This window comes from Brassica napus, chromosome A3 (genome assembly GCF_020379485.1).
Source record: "Brassica napus cultivar Da-Ae chromosome A3, Da-Ae, whole genome shotgun sequence".
Classification (NCBI taxonomy): Eukaryota; Viridiplantae; Streptophyta; class Magnoliopsida; order Brassicales; family Brassicaceae; genus Brassica; species Brassica napus.
Window position 1 is genome coordinate 35,210,323 of NC_063436.1, and position 26,916 is coordinate 35,237,238.

General features: G+C 45.9%; 1 protein-coding gene across 1 annotated transcript; it reads left to right on the forward strand.

Annotated features, from left to right (window-relative positions):
- The first annotated feature begins 7,899 nt into the window (after positions 1–7,899).
- Positions 7,900–8,415, forward strand: LOC106441930. Its single transcript, XM_013883677.1, has 2 exons — positions 7,900–8,049; positions 8,098–8,415. The coding sequence occupies exons 1-2, from the start codon at positions 7,900–7,902 to the stop codon at positions 8,413–8,415; spliced, it is 468 nt and encodes a 155-aa protein (XP_013739131.1).
- The last annotated feature ends 18,501 nt before the right edge of the window (positions 8,416–26,916 follow it).

The window sequence follows — 26,916 nt, forward strand, 5'->3', positions numbered from 1 at the left end:
AGACTTCGCAGCGAGGTGGGTCGAGCCTAGCGTCGGGACTTCGCGGAAAGGTTTGTTTCTTGTTTGAATTCTCGATCGTCTTTCGTGCATTCTTTTCACGGACTTAGTCTAACCAATTTTTACCGTTCGCAGTTCATATCGTTGATCGATGGGATGATCAGCGAATGTGGTTCTGAGACCAGTCGCCTTTCCGGGGAGTTGGTGGAGCTTCAGGGCAGATGGTCCGAAACCGAGGCTATGTTGACGGCTGTCGAGGACTCTCACTCTGCGAAAGTGTCGAAGCTCGAGGTTGCGATAGGAGAGCTTGAGAGGGACCTTGGGAAGACGGCGAGTTCCTTGCTTAAGGAAAAGAAGGCCAGGAAGGCCAAATCCTCGGAGGTGCGCCGACTCCAGCGTCAGATCGAGAGTGACGCGGGACTAGCGCGCCGCGGGATCCAAGAGGCTACGGATGCTCTTCGTGCGGAGTTTCAAGTTCGCTTGGCGAAGATTTCTGCTTCCCTGGGTTCCCTCGAGTGTATCCGGAGCAGGGATTTCGCTTTGGCGACGATTGAGGGCGGGATGGCCGTAGTTCGGTCGTTCCAAAGTGAGACTCCCCCGACCTTGGAGGCCGAAGAGGCCCGGCTGTCCGGCTGCAAGGGAGATATGGCGGCCGAGGATGGAGATTTCGGTCTCATCCTGGCCGACCTGAAATCCGCGTGCTTCCTTCCGACGTGTTCAGAAGACCCAGAGGGGAAAGACCCGATGGTCGGAGAGAACGGAAGCGACGCGGCTCCAGGCTCGGACGAGGCAGCGGGTGAAGAGGGGGCGTAAGTTCTGAGGGCGACTTGGGTTAGATCTCTTGCGAGAGATTTTTTTTATGTTTTTATGTTTCGGCCTTGAATGGCCTTGTTTGTATTTCGGGACTGGCCGTGTGTGGCTTTGAATCCCTGCCGCTCCGCGGCTTTAAATATGATAATCGGAAAACGCTTTTTATGAATTTGTGAATAGTGGGGAGGAAGGTGATGAGTTGTCGTCTCATATCCTTCTTCAATTGTGAAATGTTTTATTCGAGACCTGTTTCGAGAGTTCTTCCGCGAGATGTGAACTCTGCGGGGGTGCTGAAGGTATCGAACGTAAACATAGAGGCGTGGTTTAAGAATCTCCTATCTTTCGATATCATGCCTTTGAGATTTTAGAGACCAGTGCGCTGGGTTTAGGGAAAGACCTAGGTTTACTTTCGGTTTAAGGATTGTGCGGTGACTAACCGGCTATCGTTTTTCCTGTCGTGATTTCTTCCTGATTCGTATCGATGTAAAGTCCGCGAAAAGTTCTCGGCTTATACGACTTGTTTGATACGAATCGAGCATCTCTCCGGAGACCGGAAGTGCTAGACCAAAATTTCGGATTTCTTTTATAGCGCTATTATCCTTGTGTCGGATGTAAGAGAGTCATCTCCGTGAGATGTCTATGTCTGTTTAGGACGTTTGTGAGTTCGATGTGATCAGCATCGGACTTGGTGGCGTGTGCCGTTGTTTTGATTATTTTGCGCAAAATAAATGTTAATGTGTGCATGTATGTGTCTTTTTGCGGAGATTTCGTTTGCTCGGAAGAAACCAACTTTGAGGCATCTTTTGCGACGTCTCGCGATGCTAAAGGTTGATTCTCCCAAGCGGCCGACTGATTTCCGAAGACCTCGTTGCGATTTCGCGGGTGAGGATGTTTTGATAAGTCGAAAACACCAAAAGTGTGGTAAGAAGTTTTTTGATTTTTTTGGGAGTATACGAGTATACGTACCCACTCCCCCCCTTTTTTTAATGAGGGGGGACAGCTGAATTTGCCTTTCGGCAAACTGCCTACGTACTCCTTGCGGAGATCAAGCCGTCTCGTAGTTCAGTGATTGCGAGTTGGTTTGTTTAGTGATAGTATTTTTTGAGATGCATCGCATTCCAGGTTCTAGGGATTTTTATGCCCTGCATGTTGGCTATTTCGTAAGAACCTGGTCGGACGACTTTTTCGATTTTATAGGGACCTTCCCAGTTTGCTCCGAGTTTTCCCGCGTTTCGTTCAGCGGTGTTTTGGAAGACTTTGCGAAGGACCAGATCTCCCTGATTGAACCTACGATTCCGTACGTTGGAATTATAGTATCTTGCAGCGGCGTGCTGGTAGTTTTGAATTCGGATGAGCGCTCGATCCCGGCGTTCGTTAATGAGGTCGAGGTCGTCCAAGAGCATAGCATTGTTGAGTTCCTCTCGTTCAGGTAAGAACCTTCTTCGAACACCGGGAAATTCTACTTCTGCGGGAATCATGCACTCCGTGCCGTATACCAGGGCGAAGGGAGTTTCTCCCGTTGCTCGCCTTGGGGTGGTACGGTGAGACCAGAGGACTCCCTCGAGTTCGTCGGCCCATCTACCTTTTTTGGCCTCCAAGCGTTTCTTCAGTCCGTCGAGAATGGTCTTGTTGATTGTTTCAGCCTGTCCGTTGCACTGCGGATATCTGGGAGTTGACTTGTTGAGTCGTATCTTCCACTTTTCGCAGAATGCCTCGAATCGGGTGGAAATGAATTGAGACCCGTTATCGGTTACGATTTCGTAAGGAACTCCATGCCTACAGATGATGTTTCTCCATACGAAATTCTCGACTTGGACGTCTTTTATACTTGCGTACGAGTCCGCCTCTACCCATTTTGAGAAAAAATCGGTAAGGACTAGAAGGAAACGCTTTTGCTTTGAATTATGCAGAGGTCCGACAATATCCATGGCCCAGCGCATAAAGGGATAAGGCGATGTGATGGAGGAAAGAACTTCGGCCGGTTGTCGGATAGTTGGCGCATGCCTTTGGCATTTTTCGCATTTTCGTGCGAATTTCTCGCAATCTCCGATCATTGTTGGCCAATAGTATCCGTGGCGTTTGATTTTCACGGCTAGTGATCTTCCGCCGGAATGGTTGCCGCATGAGCCGGAATGTATTTCCTCCATTACTTTCCTCGCCTTTTCTCCTTCCAGGCACGTCAGGAGTGGTCCGGAGAATCTCCATTTGTAGATTTCGCCGTCCACTGTTACGTAGCGTGCGGCCTGTGTTCGGATCTTGCGAGCTGCCCATTTTTCGGCGGGCAGTTGCCCGTCGATAATGTAGTCTCGAATCGTCTGAAGCCATGGGGTATCACAGCCGTAATCAGATTGCTCCGATGGTGGTGGTATCGTAATTTCTTCTTCCTCGTCGTCTTGACCCTCTATGAGATTGACAACGACTGGTGGTCCGATACTCGGATGTTCGATGAATTCGACCGGAATTACCCTTTTGAGTCCTGGATCGGAACTTGATGCTAAGGCCGCGAGGGCGTCCGCCTGGACATTCTCGGAACGAGGGATCCGGGTAAGGGCGAAATAGTCGAAGTCTTGAGCTAGACCTTGGACCAGTTTGAGGTACGCGTCCATCCGTTTGTCTCTGGCTTCATACTCTCCGCTGAATTGACTGCCACTAACTGGGAGTCGTGGAGATTACGTATTTTTAAGCCGTGAGCCAAACGTAGACCTCCGATTAATGCTTCGTATTCGGCCTCGTTGTTTGAGGCATGGAATTCCAGCCTGAACGATTGTTCCAAGATCTCGCTCGTTGGAGATGTGAGACGGATCCCGATACCCGATCCTTGCTTGGATGAGGATCCGTCGACGTGGAGGAGCCAGGTGGAATTTGGTTCCTCATTGGTTATTGCTCCCGTTGGAAGTTCCACCAAGAAGTCTGCGAGCACTTGTGATTTTGCGCTCGTCCTTGGTCGGTATTCGATGTCATACTCGCTCAACTCGACCGCCCACTTAGCCAATCGACCTGATTGACTTGGGCTATGCAAAATTGTCCGTAAGGGAAAAGTCGTGAGGATGACAATCGTGTGGGATTGGAAATATGGTCTTAGTTTTCGGGCCGATGTTACGACCGCGCATGCCAATTTTTCCATCAACGGATACCTAGATTCGGCATCCAGCAAGGTTTTGCTTATGTAGAAAATAGGTTTCTGCTCTCCGCGTTCTTCCCTGATCAGGACTCCGCTTACGGCCGTTGCCGACACCGCGATGTACAAGAATAAAGGCTCCCCTTCCACGGGTTTTGCGAGGACTGGAGGAGTAGCTAAATAACGCTTCAGCTGTTGGAAGGCGTTTTCGCACTCTTCCGACCATTCGAATTTTTTATTTCCTCGCAGGACGTCGTAGAAGGGCAGGCACTTATCTGTTGATCGTGAAATAAATCGGTTAAGTGCTGCGATTCTGCCGGTCAGTCTTTGGACCTCCCGCTTGTTCTTTGGTGAAGCCATCTCGATTAGTGCGTTGATCTGTTTTGGATTTGCTTCGATGCCGCGGTTGGTGACCAAGTAGCCGAGGAATTCTCCTGATGCCACGGCGAATCTACATTTCGTCGGGTTGAGCTTCATGTTATGGGAGTTTAGTTGTGCAAAGCATTCTTCGAGATGTGACACGTGATCTCTTGCTTTGAGGGATTTGACGAGCATGTCGTCGATATAAACTTCCATCGTTTTTCCGAGTTGTTTGGAGAACATTCGGTTCACGAGTCGTTGGTAAGTTGCTCCAGCGTTTTTGAGGCCGAAGGGCATTACCTTATAGCAATAAGTTCCGCGATCGGTAATGAACGCAGTCTTCTCACGATCGTCGGGATTCATCCTAATTTGATTATAACCTGAGAAGGCATCCATGAAGGATAAGAGTTCGTTGCCCGCTGTTGCTTCTACCAATCGATCGATATGTGGTAGAGGGAAGCTATCCTTTGGACATGCCTTGTTTAGGTCGGTAAAATCTACGCAAACTCGCCACTTCCCGTTTTTCTTTTTGACTACTACGGGGTTGGCGAGCCAGTCCGGGTATCTTACTTCCGTTATCGACCCAACTTTAAGCAGTTTTTCGACCTCATCGTTTACTGCGGCAGCACGTTCGGGTCCCAGCTTCCGTCTTTTCTGTTTGACGGGTTTGAATGTTGGGTCGATATTCAGCTCGTGACATGTTATGTTAATGTCGATTCCTGGCATATCTTCCGCAGCCCATGCGAAAGTATTAAGGTTCTTTTTAAGACAGGTTATGAGTTCTGTCCTTAAAGGCTCGTGGAGATTGGCTCCAATCTCGACGCAGCGTTCTGGGAAGGCTTCGTCGAGACAGATCGTTACCACGGGTTCACATGTTGGCTCGCGTTTTTCATCTAGAGCTGCGATGATACGAGATTGCCAGAAGAATTCCGCTGAATCCTGACTTCGCGTATCTTTGCTGGAGGTCTTTTTCTCCGCTTTCTTAGGAGTAATTTCGAGGATCGGTCTCTTTCGTTTTAGTTCCGCGGCGAAACAAACCTGCGAAACTCTTGGATTTCCCCAGATTACCTCGACTCCGTTAGGGGTCGGGAACTTGAGGCAAAGATGGTAGGTTGATGGGATTGCGCGCATGGTGTTCAGCCATGGCGTCCCCATGATAACGTTGTAAGATGCGGGGCGGTCAACGACTAGAAACTCTGTGATGTTCGTCACGGTTCCGGCTTTGACAGCGAGTCTAATCGATCCATAGGCCATGGTCGTTTCCCCAGAAAGCCCTAGCAGTAGTGGGCTTGGGTATTTCGCGATCTCGGATTGACTGATCCCCATCTTTTCAAGAGTGTCTTTGAAGATGATATCGGCCGAGCTTCCGGTATCGATTAGTACTCTAGCGACGTCGATATCTCGAATCGTCAACTCGATAACAAGGAGATCGTTTCGAGGTTTGGCTCGATCGATCGTTTCTCCCCCCTTGAATGAGATGACGTTCGCGCACGTCGAATCTCGCATGTCGTTCCTGATCGTTGAGTGGCTTTTGCGGGTTAGATTGATCCGTAAGTCCCCCTCCTTCTAGCGCCAAACTGTGGGAACCGAAATTCGCACTGTCGATTTCCGTTTAAATAAGGAAACTAGGAAAACCCTAATTTCCCAGAGGACCCGGATATCTGTTAATTACCACACGTCAAGCAATCAGAACACGAGAATAACAACGATAAAAATAAGAAATCGAAAAGAGAGCAAAGTAGATCTTATTCCGAATCTGCGTATGAGCGTTACAACAAGGTATAAGCCTGGGCTCGAGAGCTGTCGGCGAGATTCCTAGTTCTAGCAACCCTAAGACGGCTAAACCTAATTGAGTCGCAGCTCGAAATAACAAAAACGGAAAATTGCCTAAATTGCTCTAAGTGCTAAGTTTGCTCTGAAAAAGTTCTCTCCCCTTGCTCCTCGCCTAGGACTCCTTATATACTAGCTCCAAGGTCGGTTTACGCTTTTACTCTTCTGCCCTTAAGCCGTCATAGCATAAAAATGGAGATATTCCATTTTTCCCGATCTTCACAATTATCTTCAAAACTTCCGTATTTATCCGCGGAAACTTGACATTTATCCTTCCTCGTGGGCCAAGCGTGAACCATGCTGTGGTTCACGGGCTTTTGGTTAGGAAAAATCGTAGGATGGGCCTCGAGTCGTGTTTTAGGTCCCTTTGGGCCGTCTTCCGACTCGACACGTTTACTACGAGTTTTCCGCGGTTTCTAATCCGCGAAGTTTGATCGATGAATTAGAATAGCGGGAAACATGGACTGAGCTTGCTACGGTCTTCGGGAGATAGCATTCGAAGGTTTGACGAGAATGCAAGGACTGGTGTCGTATCGATGTTCGGAAAGGTTCAATCGCTACACAGCGACCGAACTTTGGCTCGAGCCCGGTCGCTACGTAGCGACCGAGCGAGACGAGTGCTCGGTCGCTACGTAGCGACCGAGCTTTGGCTCGAGCTCGGTCGCTACGTAGCGACCGAGCGGGACGATCGCTCGGTCGCTACGTAGCGACCGAGCTTTGGCTCGAGCTAGCGACCGAGCGGGACGATCGCTCGGTCGCTACGTAGCGACCGAGCTTTGGCTCGAGCTCGGTCGCTACGTAGCGACCAGCTTTGGCTCGAGCTCGGTCGCTACGTAGCGACCGAGCTTTGGCTCGAGCTCGGTCGCTACGTAGCGACCGAGCGGGACGATCGCTCGGTCGCTACGTAGCGACCGAGCTTTGGCTCGAGCTCGGTCGCTACGTAGCGACCGAGCGGGACGATCGCTCAGTCGCTACGTAGCGTCCGAGCTTTGGCTCGAGCTCGGTCGCTACGTAGCGACCGAGCGGGACGATCGCTCGGTCGCTACGTAGCGACCGAGCTTGGCTGAGCTCGGTCGCTACAAAGCGACCGAGCGGGACGATCGCTCGGTCGCTATGTAGCGTCCGAGCTTTGGCTAGAGCTCGGTCGCTACGTAGCGACCGAGCGGGACGATCGCTCAATCGCTACGTAGCGACCGAGCTTGGCTGAGCTCGGTCGCTACGTAGCGACCGAGCGGGACGATCGCTCGGTCGCTATGTAGCGACCGAGCTTGGCTGAGCTCGGTCGCTACGTAGCGACCGAGCGGGACGATCGCTCGGTCGCTACGTAGCGACCGAGCTTGGTTGAGCTTGGTCGCTACGTAGCGACCGAGCGGGACGATCGCTCGGTCGCTACGTAGCGACCGAGCTTGGCTGAGCTCGGTCGCTACATAGCGACCGAGCGGGACGATCGTAACGACCGAGCTTGGCTGAGCTCGGTCGCTACGTAGCGACCGAGCGGGACGATCGCTCGGTCGCTACGTAGCGACCTGTTTCGAGCCTTCGTCGGACATCTCGATTCTTTCTTCCGTAAAGCTTTTTCGTAAGAAAGAGTCTATTTTTGAAAAGTACTCTTCGGAGAAATTCTTACTTTCTTCCTCGGATGTTTTGGATGTTAAATTTGTCGTAACCGTTTTTGACCCCAACATCTTTTATTTTCACTTTCACACTATTGTTTTTAGCTCTTTTCTCAATGACTCTGGGTCAGTTAGTAGGAAAGGGGGGGGGGAGAGATGGTGAGCGGGGAGATGGCTTTGAAGAGGTTGAAGATATCAGTTCCTCATTTTGATAACACGGATTTGATCAAGAGCTATGCCATGACCCTGGTGGGGAGATGTATGAATCCGGAGGCGCAGAAGGTTGATGTGTTGCTTGTGATGCTACCTAAGATTTGGAAGGTGGAGGAGAGGGTAACGGGTGCTGATTTGGGAATGGGGAAGTTCTAGTTCCACTTCGAGAGAGAAGAAGATATCAAAGCGGTTTTGGAGATGCAGCCGTACCACTTCGACTACTGGATGCTCTCATTGGCACGATGGCAACCACATATGCCGAGGAATTTTCCATCGGAGATTCCATTCTGGATTAAAGTGGAGGGTGTCCCACTCGAGCTATGGTCCACAGCAACATTTCAAAGCATAGGTGATGCTATTGGCGAGACAACATACGTGGACTTAGACTTTGGTAAGATGAGAGTGGTGCTTGATGGGGCTAAGGCTTTGTGCTTCGAAACGGAGGTGGATTTCAAGGGTGGTGTGTTCTATTAAGAGGAAGAGGCATTGGTTCTTCTTAAATACGACAAGTTATTTGGATTCTGCAAGCTGTGTTCCAAGCTTTGTCACCATGAGGATTACTGCCCTTTGAACCCGTCCAAGACGAAAGAATAAAAGGGGGCAGAGGAGAGGAAGGAGGATCGAGCAAGGAGCTATAAGGGTGTGGTGATCAATGGCGAAGCAGTGAAGCAGGAGACGTCTAAGGAGCAGAGAGAATACTATGGCAAGGGCAAATGTATGAGGAACCGTAGTCTAAGTAGGTTAAGGTTCCGGAAAGGAGAAGCAAGAGTTCCTCAATTTATCGTGACAACACTAGAGGGGAGGAGGAAAGGTCAAGGTCGCGCAATTCTCGTTGGGAACAACCAAGATACCCAATGCAAGAGGACAGAAATAGGTATCAAAGGGGAGTAAGAAGGGAAAGAGAGTGGCCAAAGGAAGAGGGGGAGATTAGTGTTACAGAGAGGAGACAGAGGAATCTTCACAAGGTAGAGAGCATTGGGGTAAAGGCTGCTTCGGTTGGGACAATAGGTATTGCTACGGACATGGAGAGAGAGGCAGGTGATAGTGCGGAGATGGAGAACTTGGTAAATGGCCTTGAGCAGTCTATGGATTTGATGGGAACTGGAAAGGTGGTCTCTGACAGCGATTCCTTGGAGGTAGATCGAACAGGGACATTAGAGGAGCATGGAGAGGAGCTTCTGGGTGGGGAGGAGGAATTCCAAGCGCTGTTGGGGTCAAAAACGGTTACGACGGAATTACCACCCAAAAATCCTCGGAGATCGTATTTCCGAAAGAGATAGTAAAAAAAGAGATGTAATTTTCGTAAAAATAACCAATACGAAGTTTTTACGAAGAAGTATCCTTTGGGATTCAAACCGAACAAACCAAGCTCGGTCACCACGCATACACGCCGTCCGGTCGCTATGCAGCAACCAAACCCGAGCCAAGCTCGGTCGCTATGCAGCAACCGAGCGCTCGTCCCGCTCGGTCGCTACGTAGCAACCGGGCTCGAGCCAAAGCTCGGTCGCTACGTAGCGACCGAGCGATCGTCCCACTCGGTCGCTACGTAGCGACCGAGCTCGAGCCAAAGCTCGGTCGCTACGTAGCGACCGAGCGATAAGCGACCGAGCTCAGCCAAGCTCGGTCGCTACATAGCGAGCGAGCGATCGTCCCGCTCGGTCGCTACGTAGCGACCGAGCGATCGTCCCGCTCGGTCGCTACGTAGCGACCGAGCACTCGTCTCGCTCGGTCGCTACGTAGCGACCGGGCTCGAGCCAAAGTTCGGTCGCTGTGTAGCGATTGAACCTTTCCGAACATCGATACGACACCAGTCCTTGCATTCTCGTCAAACCTTCGAATGCTATCTCCCAAAGACCGTAGCAAGCTCAGTCCATGTTTCCCGCTATTCTAATTCATCGATCAAACTTCGCGGATTAGAAACAGCGGAAAACTCGTAGTAAACGTGTCGAGTCGGAAGACGGCCCAAAGGGACCTAAAACACGACTCGAGGCCCATCCTACGATTTTTCCTAACCAAAAGCCCGTGAACCACAGCATGGTTCACGCTTGGCCCACGAGGAAGGATAAATGTCAAGTTTCCGCGGATAAATACGGAAGTTTTGAAGATAATTGTGAAGATCGGGAAAAATGGAATATCTCCATTTTTATGCTATGACGGCTTAAGGGCAGAAGAGTAAAAGCGTAAACCGACCTTGGAGCTAGTATATAAGGAGTCCTAGGCGAGGAGCAAGGGAGAGAACTTTTTCAGAGCAAACTTAGCACTTAGAGCAATTTAGGCAATTTTCCGTTTTTGTTATTTCGAGCTGCGACTCAATTAGGTTTAGCCGTCTTAGGGTTGCTAGAACTAGGAATCTCGCCGACAGCTCTCGAGCCCAGGCTTATACCTTGTTGTAACGCTCATACGCAGATTCGGAATAAGATCTACTTTGCTCTCTTTTTCGATTTCTTATTTTTATCGTTGTTATTCTCGTGTTCTGATTGCTTGACGTGTGGTAATTAACAGATATCCGGGTCCTCTGGGAAATTAGGGTTTTCCTAGTTTCCTTATTTAAACGGAAATCGACAGTGTGAATTTCGGTTCCCACAGTTTGGCGCTAGAAGGAGGGGGACTTACGGATCAATCTAACCCGCAAAAGCCACACACAATCTGACATGTCAACCAACGACGCGGATAACGTGCAAACTCCTCTTAATGGAGGCAGCGGCACCGATCTCCACACTCCAGTAGCGGACGTATCCGCGGCCAACGCGCAAGCCAACGCCGCGACGCTCGAGGAGTTCAAAAAGATGTTCGCCACCTATGAGAAAAGGTCGGAAGAACAGGATAAGCTCGTGAATACCTTGACCAAACAGGTTGAAACCTTAACGGCAAGAACCCAAGCTATCCGTCCCCGCGGAACCACCAAAATCCGCGGGAAGAGGCTCGACTTCGCCACCCCACTCGATAGAGCAGGACTCGCGCGGGAACGACCTTCCGGTCAAAACCCTAGCGAGAAATCTCCCGTCGAAAAGGGGAACCCTGAAAATCTTCCGCCCCCTGCAAAGGACTCGGAGGATAACGAAGCCGAACACATTGACCTGGATCCTAGCGATGTCTCCAACGACACCGACGAGGATGTCGACAGACATCCAAGAAGGACCAGAAGCCGATCCGCTCGGGAAGGCTCCCCGTTCGAAAGACCAATGACGGAAGAATAAGAAGTCGCCTATTGGAACGAACAAGAGGAGCTGGCCGAAAGGCAAACCGAGCTCACTCGCAGTAAACACTGACAGGCTCGGAAATCCTCTGACGAGACATCGGATATCCGCGATCTTCGCGACTACATCACTAAGACTGCGGCAGAAGTGAGAGCCGTAAAGTCTCAAATCCATCATGCTACTAGTGCTGCCCCCGAGATCGATCGACTGCTGGAAGGAGCTCGAAAGACCCCCTTTACCACTCGCATTTTGGACATGAGGGTGTCCGATCCGGGAAAGATCAAAGTACCGAAGTACGATGGTACGGCCGATCCAAAAGCGCACCTTCAGGCTTTCTACATCGCGATGGGAAGAGCAAGACTGAAGGACGGCGAAAAAGATGCCGGCTATTGCCGCTTGTTCGTCGAAAATGTCGAAGGAGCAGCGCTCGAATGGTTCGCACGCCTTCGTCGCAACACCATCGGGAGTTTTCGACAGCTCGCATCGGAATTCCTCAAACAGTACTCTGTATTCATAGACAGGGAAACCTCCGATGTTGACCTCTGGAGTCTCTCCCAGAGGGAAGACGAACCCCTCCGCGAGTTTATCAGTCGGTTCAAGCTGATAATGTCCAGGGTCAGCGGGATAAGCGACAAAGTGGCCATCGACGCGCTGAGAAAGACGCTCTGGTACAAGTCGAAATTCAGAAAATGGATAACTCTCGACAAACCGCGAACGATCCAGGACGCCCTCCACAAAGCAACGGACTACATCATAGTCGAGGAAGAAACTAAAGTCTTATCGCAAAAACATAAGCCGGCAAGACCATCCTCGAAAGACGCAGATCCGAAGGGGAAAAAGAAGAACTCTCGTAACGACAAGTACGTCCATCACGAGGGGGAAGATCTCCAAGGGGCGCATAACTATGCGATCAGTTCGGATCAAGGCCGGACCACGGGCAACACATGGACTCGCAATCAAGGGTATGACGAAAACACCTTCTGCGAGTTCCACCAATCCCGAGGACACTCCACGACCAATTGCAAAGTCTTGGGAGCAAGACTGGCCGCGAAGCTACTCGCTGGAGAGCTTTCGGAAGTAACTAGCGTCAAGGATCTCATCCTCGATTCTGATCGGCCTCCAAAGACGGATAAAAATCCGCCCGCTGAAAAATCCCCTCAACGAAACCATCCTGGGGATAAACGCGGTAGGAGGCCGGATGACAAAGGGAACGATAACAATCGTCGCAGAGTCAATATGATCATCGGAGGATCACAATACTGCGGCGATACCGTGTCGGCCATCAAGGCTTACCAACGGAAGGCAGAATCAAGTGCAAATTGGCCTACATGGTCTCCTCCTCGAGACGGCCAAAGTTGCTCGATCACCTTCACAGAGGAAGAAGCCGGCGGTATCGACCAACCTCACTGCGACCCGCTTGTCATAGATCTCGTCATACGAGATCTAGAAGTCGGAAGGGTACTCGTCGACACGGGAAGCACGGTCAACGTAATCTTCCGCGACACTCTCAAGCGGATGAGTATCAAACTCGGAGAAGTAATCCCAACGCCAAAACCACTCACGGGATTTTCAGGCGAAGTGTCAATGACTCTCGGATCAATCCAATTGCCAGTCATGGCCAAGGAGATCACGAAAATCGTCGAATTCGCGGTAGTCGATCATCCCGCTATCTACAACGTGATCATGGGAACCCCATGGCTCAACGCCATGCAGGCAGTTCCGTCAACCTACCACCTGGGTCTCAAGTTCCCAACGCCGAGCGGAGTCGCGGCCATCTGGGGATGCCAAAAACAGTCGCGACTATGCTTCCTCGCGGAGCATAAGTTAAGGCAAATCACGGCTTCCACAAACGGCAAACGCGCGAAGATAGATCGATCTTCAGCCAAAAGCGCCCCGGGAGAAGACGAAGTAAAATCGTCTATCAACGCAAACGCAGCGGACGTCGAAGCTCGACATAAATCCGAAGCCCACGCGACAACTCAACCGGAACATCCGGAAAATAGCGTCGACCCAGCCACGATCGACACGGTCAAGGCGGACATCGCGACATCTACCGCCGAGTAAGAACACTCGCGGCATGAAACAGAACTACGAGATGGCTTGATCCTCGAAAGGGGTACGTAGGCAGCTCGTCAAAAGACGAGTTCAGCTATCCCCCTCTCTAAAAAGGGGGGGGGGAGTGGGTGCGTATACTCGTATACTCCCACTTAGAAAAATCTTCATTATTGTAATCGAGTTTTTAGAAACTTCAAAAACTTTTACTACAATATACGTTGTCCTTTTTATCGAAAACGTTTACGCTTCAGTAAAACACAAAAGAAACTTTCAGGACACGCCTGAAAACGTTAAGACTCTTGTCTGCGGCCCCTTCCGGCCCAAAAATCGTAAAGATTATCGCCTTTCAAACACGCAAAAATACACGTATAATCCTCGAAATAACTGCGAGACGTCGCAAAAGTTAAAATTCGAGGACAATGCTAACAAATTGTCCGAACGCGACCACCAAAAACCTTACACCCCGTTCGTCGATTGGCCCCGACGAACACGCCAGCCGTCTTAAACAAACGCAATCCGATCACTCTTTTGATCTTTAAAAACGTCCAGCACAAGGACAAAAGCGCGCTACAACAAAAATCCGAAATTTTGGTTTAGCACTTCCAGTTGATTCTGAGAAGATGCTCGATTCGTACCATACAAGTCATATAAGCCGAGAACATATCGCGGACTTTAAATCGGTGCGAGTCAGGAAGAAATCGCAACAGGAAAAACGATAGCCGGCTAGTCACCGCACAAACCTTACACCGAAAGTAAACCTAGGTCTTGCCCTAAACCCAACGCTCTGGTCTCAAACATCTCAAGGCATGATATCTAAAAGATACGAGATCCTAAACCATGTCTCTCCGTTCATATCTCAATGTTCTCGAAAATCGTAAAGATAAGTAAATTTTTACGAAAATCACAAACGAACCAACAGATTGAACGTCTAATCAGAACTAAATACGAGACGACAACTCGTATTTACTTCAACCCTACTCAGGAAAATTCAAAATAAAACATTTATCATATAAATAAACCGCGTAAAACGGCAAGGGATTCAAAGCCACCAACGGCCAGTCCCGGTAAATACAAATACGGCCATCTAGGCCTAAACAAAATCCAAATTCAAAGGGCCACACTTGGCCGAAAACAGATAAAAGGATAACTAATCTGCTTCTCATAATCCAAAGTCAAAGTCCCCGGACAACGAAGCGCCAAACGCATCCGCGGGACGATCCACTTCCTCGCCACCATCGGGAAACCCGGTCGGAACCTCCTCGGTATCAGGGGAAACCGGGATGGAATCCCAGAACCCTTGAATCTTCTCGTCAATCGGAGGGATAAGCGCCTCAGCATGGGCACGATCACTCATCCCACTCTTCATCAAGCTCATTTCCTCTTCAAACACATAGTCATCGGCTCGCGTCCTCCAAAGACTTCCGCCCGAACCGCGGCACTCGCGAAAGTCACCCACCGAGGTAAAGGCATTCTTGAGGTTCCCATACTCAACCTGGAATTGAGATGCACGAGTCTTCATCACCTCGACGATTTCTCTTTTGCCTTTCCTCTCCGCTTTACGAACAGCCCGCGCATGATCACGAGTAAGTTGCGCCTCTCGCTCCAGCATCTCGCCTTGCACGCGAGCGAGATCCCGCTCCGCTTTCTCCGCTTTGAAGCGGTAGACCATAGCTTCTCTATGGCCCGCCTCAATGGCCGAGCCCAGCAAGCTCAGGCCCTGCAAAATCGATTGGCATGTTATAAATATATACATAGGACAATCACCAAAAAATTCTCAAAAAACTAACCCCATTGATGATGCGAGATCCTTCCGCAACGACTCTCGGCCTCGCCGATTCTTTCGTAGGAGGAGGAGCATCAAAACCCGATGGCAGCCCAGCAAAGAAATCATCGAAATCCGGAATAGGGGCCTCGCTCGAACCGCTCCCGTCGCCGTAAGCAAGGTTCGGATCCCATCCTGGAAGCATAGAGTCATCCATCGAAAACTCTATGTCGCCAAGATCGACATCTTTCTCCTTCCAAGAGCTCGACTCCGGCACAGCTGTTGGAGCTTCGGCGGGATTCTGGTCGTCGGGTTCGGAGTCGCTTCCCGTGTCCGCATCCAAAGCGGGACCAGGTTGCACGAATTTCAGTGCCTTCCGAACCCTCTTCGGCGTAAAAGAAGTCCAGAAGAAGGGACCATTCCTGAGAAGATCCCTCACCGAAATGATGTCCTCGGGGAACGGAGCAAAAGGGTTGATGAAGGGACGATCATTTGGCAACCTCCGGAACAGTGGAATGCAACTCTCTTCGACGGATGCAGCGTCTATACGAACAAAGAAAAAGAACTTCTTCCACGAGTTGAAGTTCGAAATGAACTTCTTAACCACTGACATAAATTTCCGAGGGACCAACCTATGCTTATCCGTACCCCTGACAAGTTGAAGCCTCAAAAGCGCTTCATAATGATCGACGGAAAGGGAAAGGCCATGCTCGTAGCTTAGGATCAGGATCCCAATAAGATGCTGAATGGCAAGGGGTGTCAACTGACTTATCGCAACTTCGAAACGGTCCAACACTCGGACGAGAATTTCGGGTATGGGGAACCATAGGCGACAACGCACTACGAACGCCTCATAGCAAGTAAAGTAACCCTCCGGGGGGCTGTTAGCACATTCCCCGCGGCAGGGAACCCGGAACTCCACAGCATCCGGGATGTGGTAGAACGATCGCATCGTCGCGAGAAACTCGTCAGTAGTCCTGCTTGCATCATCTTCCTCGACTCCACGATGGACCAGGACCGGAAACGGCTTCTCCTTGGGAGGGGTCAACGAGCCATAATGAGCAACCCACCATGCCTCGTTCTCGGCAGGATGCACCGAGTGAGGCACGAACTCCATCTTCGGAACGACGAGCTCTTCATAAGGACTCGCGGACGAAGACCCTTTTCTGGCAATCTTTTTCTTGCTCGACATCTTTACACTTCTCTTGAGAGAATAGAGAAAAAGGGTGGAGAGAAAGATAGAAAGTTTTTTTAAGAAAGATCTTAGAGAAAAACAAGAAAGTGAAAAAATTATGGAACAAGTTACCTCCCTTCTTATAATACATGAGGATTTACTATTCAAGCTCGGACTTTCGGATATTAATTCCATCCATCACGCCTAACTTGCCAAACATGCCTAACCGCACGCTAGGATCCTACGATGCATGATCCTAACGGGCTGGGGGGCTAACTGTTGGGGTCAAAAACGGTTACGACGGAATTACCACCCGAAAATCCTCGGAGATTGTATTTCCGAAAGAGATAGTAAAAGAAGAGATGTAATTTTCGTAAAAATAACCAATACGAAGTTTTTACGAAGAAGTATCCTTTGGGATTCAAACCGAACAAACCAAGCTCGGTCACCACGCATACACGCCATCCGGTCGCTATGCAGCAACCAAACCCGAGCCAAGCTCGGTCGCTATGCAGCAACCGAGCGCTCGTCCCGCTCGGTCGCTACGTAGCGACTGGGCTTGAGCCAAAGCTCGGTCGCTGCACTCATCTCGCTCGTAGCAACCGGGCTCGAGCCAAAGTTCGGTCGCTGTGTAGCGATTGAACCTTTCCGAACATCGATACGACACCAGTCCTTGCATTCTCGTCAAACCTTCGAATGCCATCTCCCGAAGACCGTAGCAAGCTCAGTCCATGTTTCCCGCTATTCTAATTCATCGATCAAACTTCGCGGATTAGAAACCGCGGAAAACTCGTAGTAAACGTGTCGAGTCGGAAGACGGCCCAAAGGGACCTAAAACATGACTCGAGGCCCATCCTACGATTTTTCCTAACCAAAAGCCCGTGAACCACAGCATGGTTCACGCTTGGCCCACGAGGAAGGATAAATGTCAAGTTTCCGCGGATAAATACGGAAGTTTTGAAGATAATTGTGAAGATCGGGAAAAATGGAATATCTCCATTTTTATGCTATGACGGCTTAAGGGCAGAAGAGTAAAAGCGTAAACCGACCTTGGAGCTAGTATATAAGGAGTCCTAGGCGAGGAGCAAGGGAGACAACTTTTTCAGAGCAAACTTAGCACTTAGAGCAATTTAGGCAATTTTTCGTTTTTGTTATTTCGAGCTGCGACTCAATTAGGTTTAGCCGTCTTAGGGTTGCTAGAACTAGGAATCTCGCCGACAGCTCTCGAGCCCAGGCTTATACTTTGTTGTAACGCTCATACGCAGATTCGGAATAAAGATCTACTTTGCTCTCTCTTTTCGATTTCTTACTTTTATCGTTGTTATTCTCGGGTTCTGATTGCTTGACGTGTGGTAATTAACAGATATCCGGGGCCTCCGGGAAATTAGGGTTTTCCTAGTTTCCTTATTTAAACGGAAATCGACAGTGTGAATTTCGGTTCCCACAAGCGCTTACAGATGGGGAAGAGGATGCAACAGATAAGATTGATGTGGTCATGCGAGGGGTCACAGAGGGAGAAGAGGTACTAGGAGGGAATGGTGAACAAGATAATCAAGCCGGGGAAGTGGAGAAGAAGAAAGGAGCACATAAGGGTCTGTTTAAGAAACCGTTAGGGATTTCAGTAGGGTCTTCTAAGATGAGGCTTGTTCAGGCTGTGCTGTCACCGCGTAAGAATGGTGCTTCCAAGTCAACACGACGTCAGGGAGGAGGAGAGGGAGCGAAACAAACAGAGGAGAAGGGTCCATCACACCCTAACAACTCAAAGAAACCGGATGCTTAATTTATGGGTAGTCCAATAAAAGATGTAATGTGGTGGGGATGGGGAGTTTTTATTTATGTTTTTAAAATAAGCTTGGAGAGCATTTATTTGTGTTTGTGTTTGGGGTTGGGGTATTTATGGGTCTATTGCAATGATGCAGTTTTGTCTGTTATATGGAATGATTTTCAAGTTAACTATGGTTTTCGTACTGATCTTGGATCATGGGTGTTACGGGTAGAAAGGAATTTTTTGTTGTTACGGTATGCATTCAGGTGCACAGCGAAGCGAGACAGGAGATGTTTTCTTTGGATTATGGGGAGATGGCTCATGTTAACGGGGAGAAGTTGTTATCAGTTCTGGTCTATGGTCTCATTAAACCATAGACAGATTTCATACAAGAGGGGTATTGGCACAGTAGAGAATGGTGGTATATACATGGTTACATTGGGGCTCAGCAGATGGTTTTATAAGAGAGGAGGTCTTATATGGTATAAATTTATGGCGACAATATGTAATTTATGGTTTAATTTACATGGTGATAGGTGTGGTCTGTCTATTTTGAACATCATAATGTTGGACAGTATAATATGTTCAATTATTAAATTGTTTCTCCATGGAGTGTTAATCACTAAAATGTGGATGAGTTGTATTGGATTCAGTTTGGGAGGGAGTGTAATGGAAAGCAGTGGATATTGGAAGGAAAAAATATTTTCTTTATATAGAATGTATGGTCAATTATTATATGATTGCATGGATATAATGAGACTTGGCCGACAGGCACAAGTATTGGCCGACAAGCACAAGCACAAGTCGTTAATGGGGATGGAGATATTGTAAGAAATTATTTGGTTGGTTCCAATGATATTGTGGTGGTTACGATTTCAGGGTAGCTTCAAACCCAAATTAAGAAGCTCTAGCGAGGCCATTCGCAGATTATATAATGAGAGCACTTAGTTGGAATTACCGAGGAATGGGAAGTAAGTGGACTATAAGTTATTTAAGGGAGATATGGCATAAACATAAACCAGATTTTTTATTCTTATCTGAAACCAAGCAAGCGTTTGAGTTCGTCCAAGGTTTTCACGACCATTTTGGATTTGATAATCTAGTCACGGTTGATCCAGTAGGACGGAGTGGTGGGCTGGGAACTATACTATAACAATGATTATCAGGTCAAGGTGTTATATTCAAGTAACCGAATGATAGATGTGGAAGCAGTGGCTTTGGGCAAGACAATTTTTTTAACATTTGTGTACGGGGATCCAGTACCAGATTTGAGAGAACAGGTGTGGGAGCGTTTGACTAGGTATGGATTAGCGAGATCGGAACCTTGGTTCATTATTGGGGATCTAAATGAAATCACAGGAAATCATGAAAAGGAGGGGGGCTCTCTGAGGAGTGCCGCATCTTTTGTTCCTTTTAATAACATGCTTAGGAACACTGGTTTACTGGAATTTCCTGCGAAAGGAAATAAACTGTCATGGTGAGGGCGACGAGGTAAGGGAAAGGGGCCAGTGACGGTAAGATGCCGACTAGACCGTGCACTAGCGAATGAGGAGTGGCACACATTATTTCCATGTTCCCATACTGAATATCTGAATATGGTGGCATCGGATCATCGTCCATTGGTGGCTTATCTGGAAGATAAGATTGTTAGAAGAAGAGGTCAATTCTGATTTGATAAGCGATGGGTTGGTCAGGAGAGTCTAATGGAATCAATTATGATGGGTTGGTCGGAAAATAATAAAGATAGTGGTAATGGGTTAGTGGAAAAGATTAGCAATTGTCGTCACGCGATCTCAAAATGGCGTAAAAATAATTCGCCCTTTGGGAAGGAAAAAATTGCGGATCTACAAAAGGCTCTCGAGGAGGTACAAACTGATGATACTAGGTCTCAGGAGGAGATATTGGAAGTTTCCAGAAAGTTGCAAGAGGCATATCAGGATGAAGAGGAGTATTGGCATCAGAAAAGTAGGAACATGTGGTATTCATCGGGAGATCTTAATAAATTTTTTTACCATGCTCTAATTAAGCAACGGAGAGTGTGTAATAGGATTGTAGGACTTCATGATGCAACTGGAAATTGGATTACGGATGATAATGTGGTGGAGAAAGTAGCAGTTGATTATTTTGAAGAGTTACTTAGTACTACTTCTCCATCAGAGTTTGATGATTTTTTATCAGAGATAACACCAGGGATTACGCCTGAAATGAACTAGTGGCTATTGAGGCAGGCAACTGAGGATGAGGTAAGAGTGGCGTTATTTATGATGCATACCGAGAAGTCACCAGGGCCTGATGGTATGACCGCTTTGTTCTTTCAACATTCGTGGCATCTTATTAAGGGAGATCTGGTGGAAATGGTGAATAATTTCTTGATTTCGGGGGAAATGGATTCAAGGTTAAATATTACGCATATTTGTATGATTCCAAAAACGGAACGACCTACGAGGATGGCAAATTTACGGCCAATCAGCCTCTGTAATGTTGGATATAAAATAATCTCAAAGGTCCTATGTCAGAGGTTGAAAATCTATCTACCTTCTTTAGTCTCGGAGACTCAATCGGCATTTGTGGCCGGACGCTTGATCTCTGACAATATTCTTATTGCTCAGGAAATGTTTCATGGATTACAGATTAATAAGGCATGTCAAGGAAAGTAGATGGCGGTTAAAACGGATATGAGTAAAGCTTATGATAGGATTGAATGGGAGTTCATTAGGGCATTATTGCAGAAGATGGGCTTTCACCAACATTGGATCAAATTAATGATGGAGTGTATTTCGTCGGTGCAATATAGAGTTCTTCTTAATGGTCATCCCAAAGGGCTCACTGTGCTACACAGAGGGTTACGGCAGGGAGATCCGTTATCTCCTTATCTATTTATTTTATGTACTGAGGCACTGATTGCAAATATTCGGAAGGCGGAGAGAGAAAAGAAGTTAACAGGAATAAAGGTTGCCAGGGTATGTCCATCGATTTCCCATCTACTTTTTGTGGATGATAGTTTGTTTTTCTGTAAAGCTCAAAGAGAAGAATGTCTTACTATTCTCCGGATTTTAAAGAAATATGAAGTGGCTTCTGGTCAGTTGATCAATTTTGAAAAGTCTTCAATTCAATTTGGACACAAGATTGAAGAGCCAATGAGATAGGAGTTAAGAGATATTTTGGGTATACAAAATTTGGGAGGCATGGAATCCTACTTAGGATTACCGGAAAATCTTGGAGGTTCTAAGATTCAAGTTTTTGGTTTTGTTCAGGATCACTTAAATAATAGGGTAAATGGATGGACTTTTAAATTTTTCACAAAAGGAGGAAATGAGGTGATCATTAAATCTGTGATTACAGCTTTGCCGAATCACACGATGTCTTGCTACCGGTTACCTAAGGCCACTGCAAAAAAACTAACGAGTGCAGTAGCTCAATTTTGGTGGAGTCCTGGAGGTAGTACAAGAGGATTACATTGGAAATCCTGGGATAAGGTATGTGTCAGCAAGGAAGAAGGGGGCTTAGGTTTTAAGGATATAACTGATTTCAATATAGCAATGCTTGGAAAGCAGTTATGGAGGCTAATAGAAAAGCCAAATACGTTATTTTCACGGGTTTTTAAGGGTAGGTATTTTAGGAATGCCTCACCCCTTGAACCGATTCGATCATACTCTCCATCATACGGCTGGAGGAGTATTGTCTCTACTAGATCTCTGTGGACGCCCTTATTGACTCCACACCGCGAAGATGGAATTCACAGGTTCTTCGGACTTTGGTAGATCCACAGGATGTGAAAATCATAGAAAGTATACCCTTGAATAGAAACCAGATGGTGGATAGGAATGGATGGCATTTCACGAATAATGGCAAATTCACGGTTAAATCAGGATATCAAGTGGAGAGGATCTATCCGGATAGGGATAGATTACCGCTATTAATTGGTCCTTCCGTTGATGTTCTAAAGGCTTTTTGTTGGAAAATACGGTGTTCACCAAAGATCAAACATTTTATGTGGCAATTGATCTCAGGATGTGTAGCAGTCAAGAAGAATTTGCAGGCACGAGGGATGCATGGGGATATATGCTGTGCAAGATGTGGAGTGGACGAGGAATCAATTAATCATGTTTTCTTTGAGTGTCCTCCGGCTATTCAAGTGTGGGCCCTGTAAAAGATTCCAACAAATCAAGCTACTTTCCCGACAGGCTCTATATTTACAAATATGGATCACCTATTCTGGAGAGTCGTTCCACCGATGGAGGATCATCAATTTGCTTGGATACTTTGGTACATTTGGAAAGGAAGAAATAATAAGGTTTTTAGTAATCTGGATATGGATCCTAGGGAAACTCTTAAATTGGCTGAGACGGAATCCACACTCTGGGCTGATGCACAGTTGCTAAAAGATCAAAAGAGGAGGGCAGAGACTCAGGTTATGACTCTCCCGTCAATTCCCGGTAGGTGGTGCTTTACAGATGGATCGTGGAAAGAGGGAGATATGTACTCTGGCCAGGGCTGGTTTAGTACTCTAGCTGGTTTTGAAGGTCTGATGGGAGCAAGGAATGTAAGAGCTTCTCTCTCGCCTCTACATGCAGAGGTCAAAGCCTTACTATGGGCAATGGAATGTATGAGGAATTTAAGACAATTTCAGGTTACGTTTGCAACGGATTGTTCTCAATTGGTGAAGATGGTTTCGGAACGAGAAGAATGGCCAGCTTTTGCAAGTTATTTGAAAGATATTAGGAACCTGAAAGAGAGTTTTACACGATCAGAGATTGTACATGTACCAAGGATGCAAAATACAAAGGCGGATAGTCTAGCACGCAGTGTCAGAAAACAACTGTCTTTCGTCGTCCACATGGATCAATATCTCCCGGGGTGGTTTACAGAGTCTATATGAGTCTGTAATGTTGTCGACAAAAAAAAACAAATTAAAAGAAACACAATTCACAATAGGTAATGTTACACAACAACGGAATTAAAATATAAATTGAGCATAAGAATGTGATTTTCTGAAGATTCTCACATGTTTTACTTTAAATTTGTTATCATCATTCTTTGCGTTTGTTTTTACAATTCTTATCCACAAAATTGATTAAATACAAATAAATTTAAATTGAAATATTAAGTTTATTAAAATAAAAAATCTATAATATGTAGTGTATTTAGCTTTATGTGTTTATGAATCTTTGAAACTGCAAATTTTAAAATTAAAAATCTAATTCTTTAATTTTTATTTGAAATAACTAATTTTCACCAACACTTGAATGCACAAGTTTGACAATATTTTTCAATTCTTTCAAAAATGACATTGTAGCTAATTATATGTTGTCTATGCATATAAACACATAAACATAATGGTGACATGAGCTCATTCACAACAGCATCATAATAATCTATGGCAGTTGTAACATCATCATAAGATGTAGAAAATATAATAGTAAAGAAATTTAGAGCTGTATGAAAAAAAAATTATAATAGTTTTCTTGTATCTCCTATTATGTACAGTGAAAAATAAGAGAGAGCTTAATCATATATGCAAATATGATTTTTTTATCACTATACAAATATGATTATTGTGATCTTTTAACCACACATATTTATTATTAAACATGAAATTTTGTTATTTATAAGAAAATATTTGAAACCCTTGTTTTACAAATAAATTTTGTTTACGATTTGAAAAACAAATTCTATCAAATACTCTTGAAAAATAAAATTTTCTTTTATTTAGGACTTTCTGAAAAGAAAGGCTCCTATCAAATAATTTCATCAATAAACTTTTAGAATTATCTTCTATTCAAAAATTTAGAAAAGGAAAAATACTATCAATAACTATTTCCAATTATAATTAAATAACATTGTTCATCGAAAAACTGTTCATCGCGACTCTGTTCATCATGGTATTGTTCATATGATGACCGACACCACTTGTGTGGAGACAGAGCAGGTCGAAGTGCTTATACTTAAGGTCGATGAGAATGCAATGTTAAGAGGCGAAAAAGGCCGACCTCGCAACAGCGTAGGAAAATTGATTAATGCTCAGGTTGTTGTGATCCCTGATGTGATTGTTGTTGTTGAGATGATTGAATTTGAGATGAGCTGCGAATGGTATGATGGAGTAGGTCAGTACCCCTTCCAAGGTCTTCCTCACCAAGATCCAAGAAACCACATAGAAGAGCTTGAGGATCTAGTGTCAAGGAGTGAGCAGAATGAAGTGTCTGAATACCATATGCTCTGCAAGATCTTTCCCAATTCCATCTCAGGGGATGCATTTAGATGGTTCAGTCAACTACAGTCAGGATCACTAACCAGCTGGCAGGACATTGAAAGAGTCTTCCTTTACAAACTTCTTGATGGTTCAAAAGCAACTCGAGAAAAGAAGAAGAATGATAAGTGCGACATGCTCATTGAAAGTTGGCACATAAAGAGGGAAGATCTGATTCCAAGACAACTTCTCGACTACATTATGGCAGAGGATGATGAACAACATGGATCTAGAGAGCGGAGCAGAGTAGAAGAATCCAACATTAGTGACACGAGGTCAGCATCGATCAACACCACTACCTCAAAATCGATCGCCACGAGCACCTCAGAATCGATCGACACGGACTTTTGTCATCGATCGACACCACCTGAAATCCTTGAAAGATCGAGTTGTCCTCAAGACATTGCAGACTAGACAATGAAGAGCATTGATATATCAAGCTGTGATCCTGCCTCAGACGGAGACAGATAAATCACCATGGAAGATTTCTTGGAGTTAGAAGAATTCTTGGAGTTGGAGGATGGAGAAAATCTTGGAGATTTGGATTCGAGTAGGTAAGTCACTATGGAAAACTTCTTGGAGCTGGAGGAATGGCTTGACTCGGACCAGAAGCTTGATGATGAACCGAACATGATATCACTCAAATTACCCTAACGAGTGTTATTCTCATCAAAAGAGGTTTAGATGTAGTTCTTAGGGTTCGAATCCACAAAGACTCTAGGATTACTCAACAGACTTAAATAATTAGAAATGAAGATAGACTAAAAGGTTTTAATAGTTTTAGAAGCAGTAAATGATAAATCGAAAACAATAGTGAAACGATAGATTGAATTGAAGTGGTTTTAAGAATGGGAAAGGCAGCTAGATTCAGGTAAATCTCAGGTATGAAATGTATGCACTTAGTTTGGACTAAAGGGTTTGATGGTTTTTGAACTATACAATGGGTTAACCGGATAGGTTATTTCAACTAGATCTCAGATCTCAACTGTCGTATTTTAATCTCGAGAGAGTGTCGATTGATGTGACTTGATGTTCATCGACCGATACACCTTTGTAACGATCGACCGACAGAACGATAGTTGCGTCGATCGATGGTTATTCTAGCGAGTATTGCGAACGGGTTTAACTTGTTCTCTAACCTTCTCAGACCAACTGTCATTGCGCCCGAGTTAATTAGATCACGCAAGTGGGTTCAGGTATTGAGGAGAAACGGTTAGTTGGACTCAATTAATCCTAAGATCTAAAATGAAGGTGATCAATCTCAATTTTAGCATTAAGTTCACAAGCAATGAAAGAACAATCAAAACACCTTTTTAATAGTCATATTAGCAGTACATAATTTCAACCATGGTGAGAAACCTAAATCTAACAATTGGTTTACTCAAACATATTCATGAGAGACAAAGTCATGATGGCATGAAATAAACTCAAATGAAACATAGAACACTAATAGATAGAGTAATAAAAATAAAGGAGTTCATGATCTTCTCTGTTTTGCAGTCTTAGATCTATCTCTCCAATCCTAAGCTCTTCTAATGGTAGCCAAAATGCTCCTTATCCAAACTAGGTCTTTTTTGCAAGTGTCTGGCTAAAATGATACAAAACCCTAGTACATATAGACTAATAGGCGGCTAGGGACTTAAGTTACAAATAATAGATCTTCTAGGAAATGAAATCTTTTAATTCGCGATCACACTCGTGTGACTAGGCATCGATCGACGCACATGTATGTTTGCCGGTAAGTGATTATGATCGACCGATGTTGCTCTTCAAGCGTCGATCGATTTTCCTTGCGTAAAAGCATTCCAAAATGTCCCAAAAGTATCATTTCCTTCCATCAGGTGAATAAACCTGTAATTGCTTTGAAAAGACTCTAAAACATGATTAAAACATCTTAAAACTTTTATATACCATGTATAAAAACAGGTAAAAATCATGGTATATCAACTCCCCCAGACTTATCCTTTGACTTGTCCTCAAGTCAAATCAACGGACAGTCTCTCTGGAAGAGGGTTGAAAACATCAGGGACTCACAGATTTGAAACATTGAAATTATCACCTCTATAATATTGCATTCCACATCTAAAAGTTCCTTCTTACAGAAATACATTATGCAATATCCTAGCTTAGCAACCAAAGTCATCTAGCCAACAATCTTAACTAGTCTTATCATCAATCTCCTCAACCAACCTCATTTCTCAATGTAAAAAGTGTAAGCTTTACTTTGGGAGTATCGATCATAGGATGCAAGGATTACAGACAAGTATCTGGAACTGCAGGTAAAAGTTAGTTCCTAATTTCTCTCTTGAGTCAAAGTCTGCTTCCATTGCAGGATCAATGACCAAGATTGGACAGGCTTCCATGAATCAAAACTTAATGGTGGTTGCCACCAAGCTCTATTCACTTCTTTTTGACCTATATCCAAGAATTCTTTGTGAAAGCGAGCCTTGAAGATTGCCGCCTCCAAGTCCCGTTTCGAACTCTTTTATTGGAGTCTTTATGAATCAAGCCTTAATGGTTTTAGCCACCAAGTCCTGTTTAGACTCATCCTAAGTAAACAATAAATATTTTTTTTTTTGAAACATATCTAGAATAGAAATATTAATTAGTAACTAATCTAGGGTCGAAATTAGAGAGAGGAATGTGATATATAATTCTACACAAGGCTTTACCTTCCAGACTTGTCTGAAGAATCCGATCCTATGTATACTAAACCCCAAGACAAGCAGTGAAGTCAGGTTAGTGTTGGAGGTTAGCTTTGGTTCTTTCTAACAA

What these genes read in the sequence shown, in the direction of transcription:
- LOC106441930 (XM_013883677.1), top strand. Translation starts at nt 7,900, where the DNA reads ATGGCTTTGAAGAGGTTGAAGATATCAGTTCCTCATTTTGATAACACG. An exon ending in TGCTACCTAAGATTTGGAAG is followed by an intron (nt 8,050 to 8,097) that starts GTGGAGGAGAGG and finishes GGGAAGTTCTAG; the next exon opens with TTCCACTTCGAGAGAGAAGA.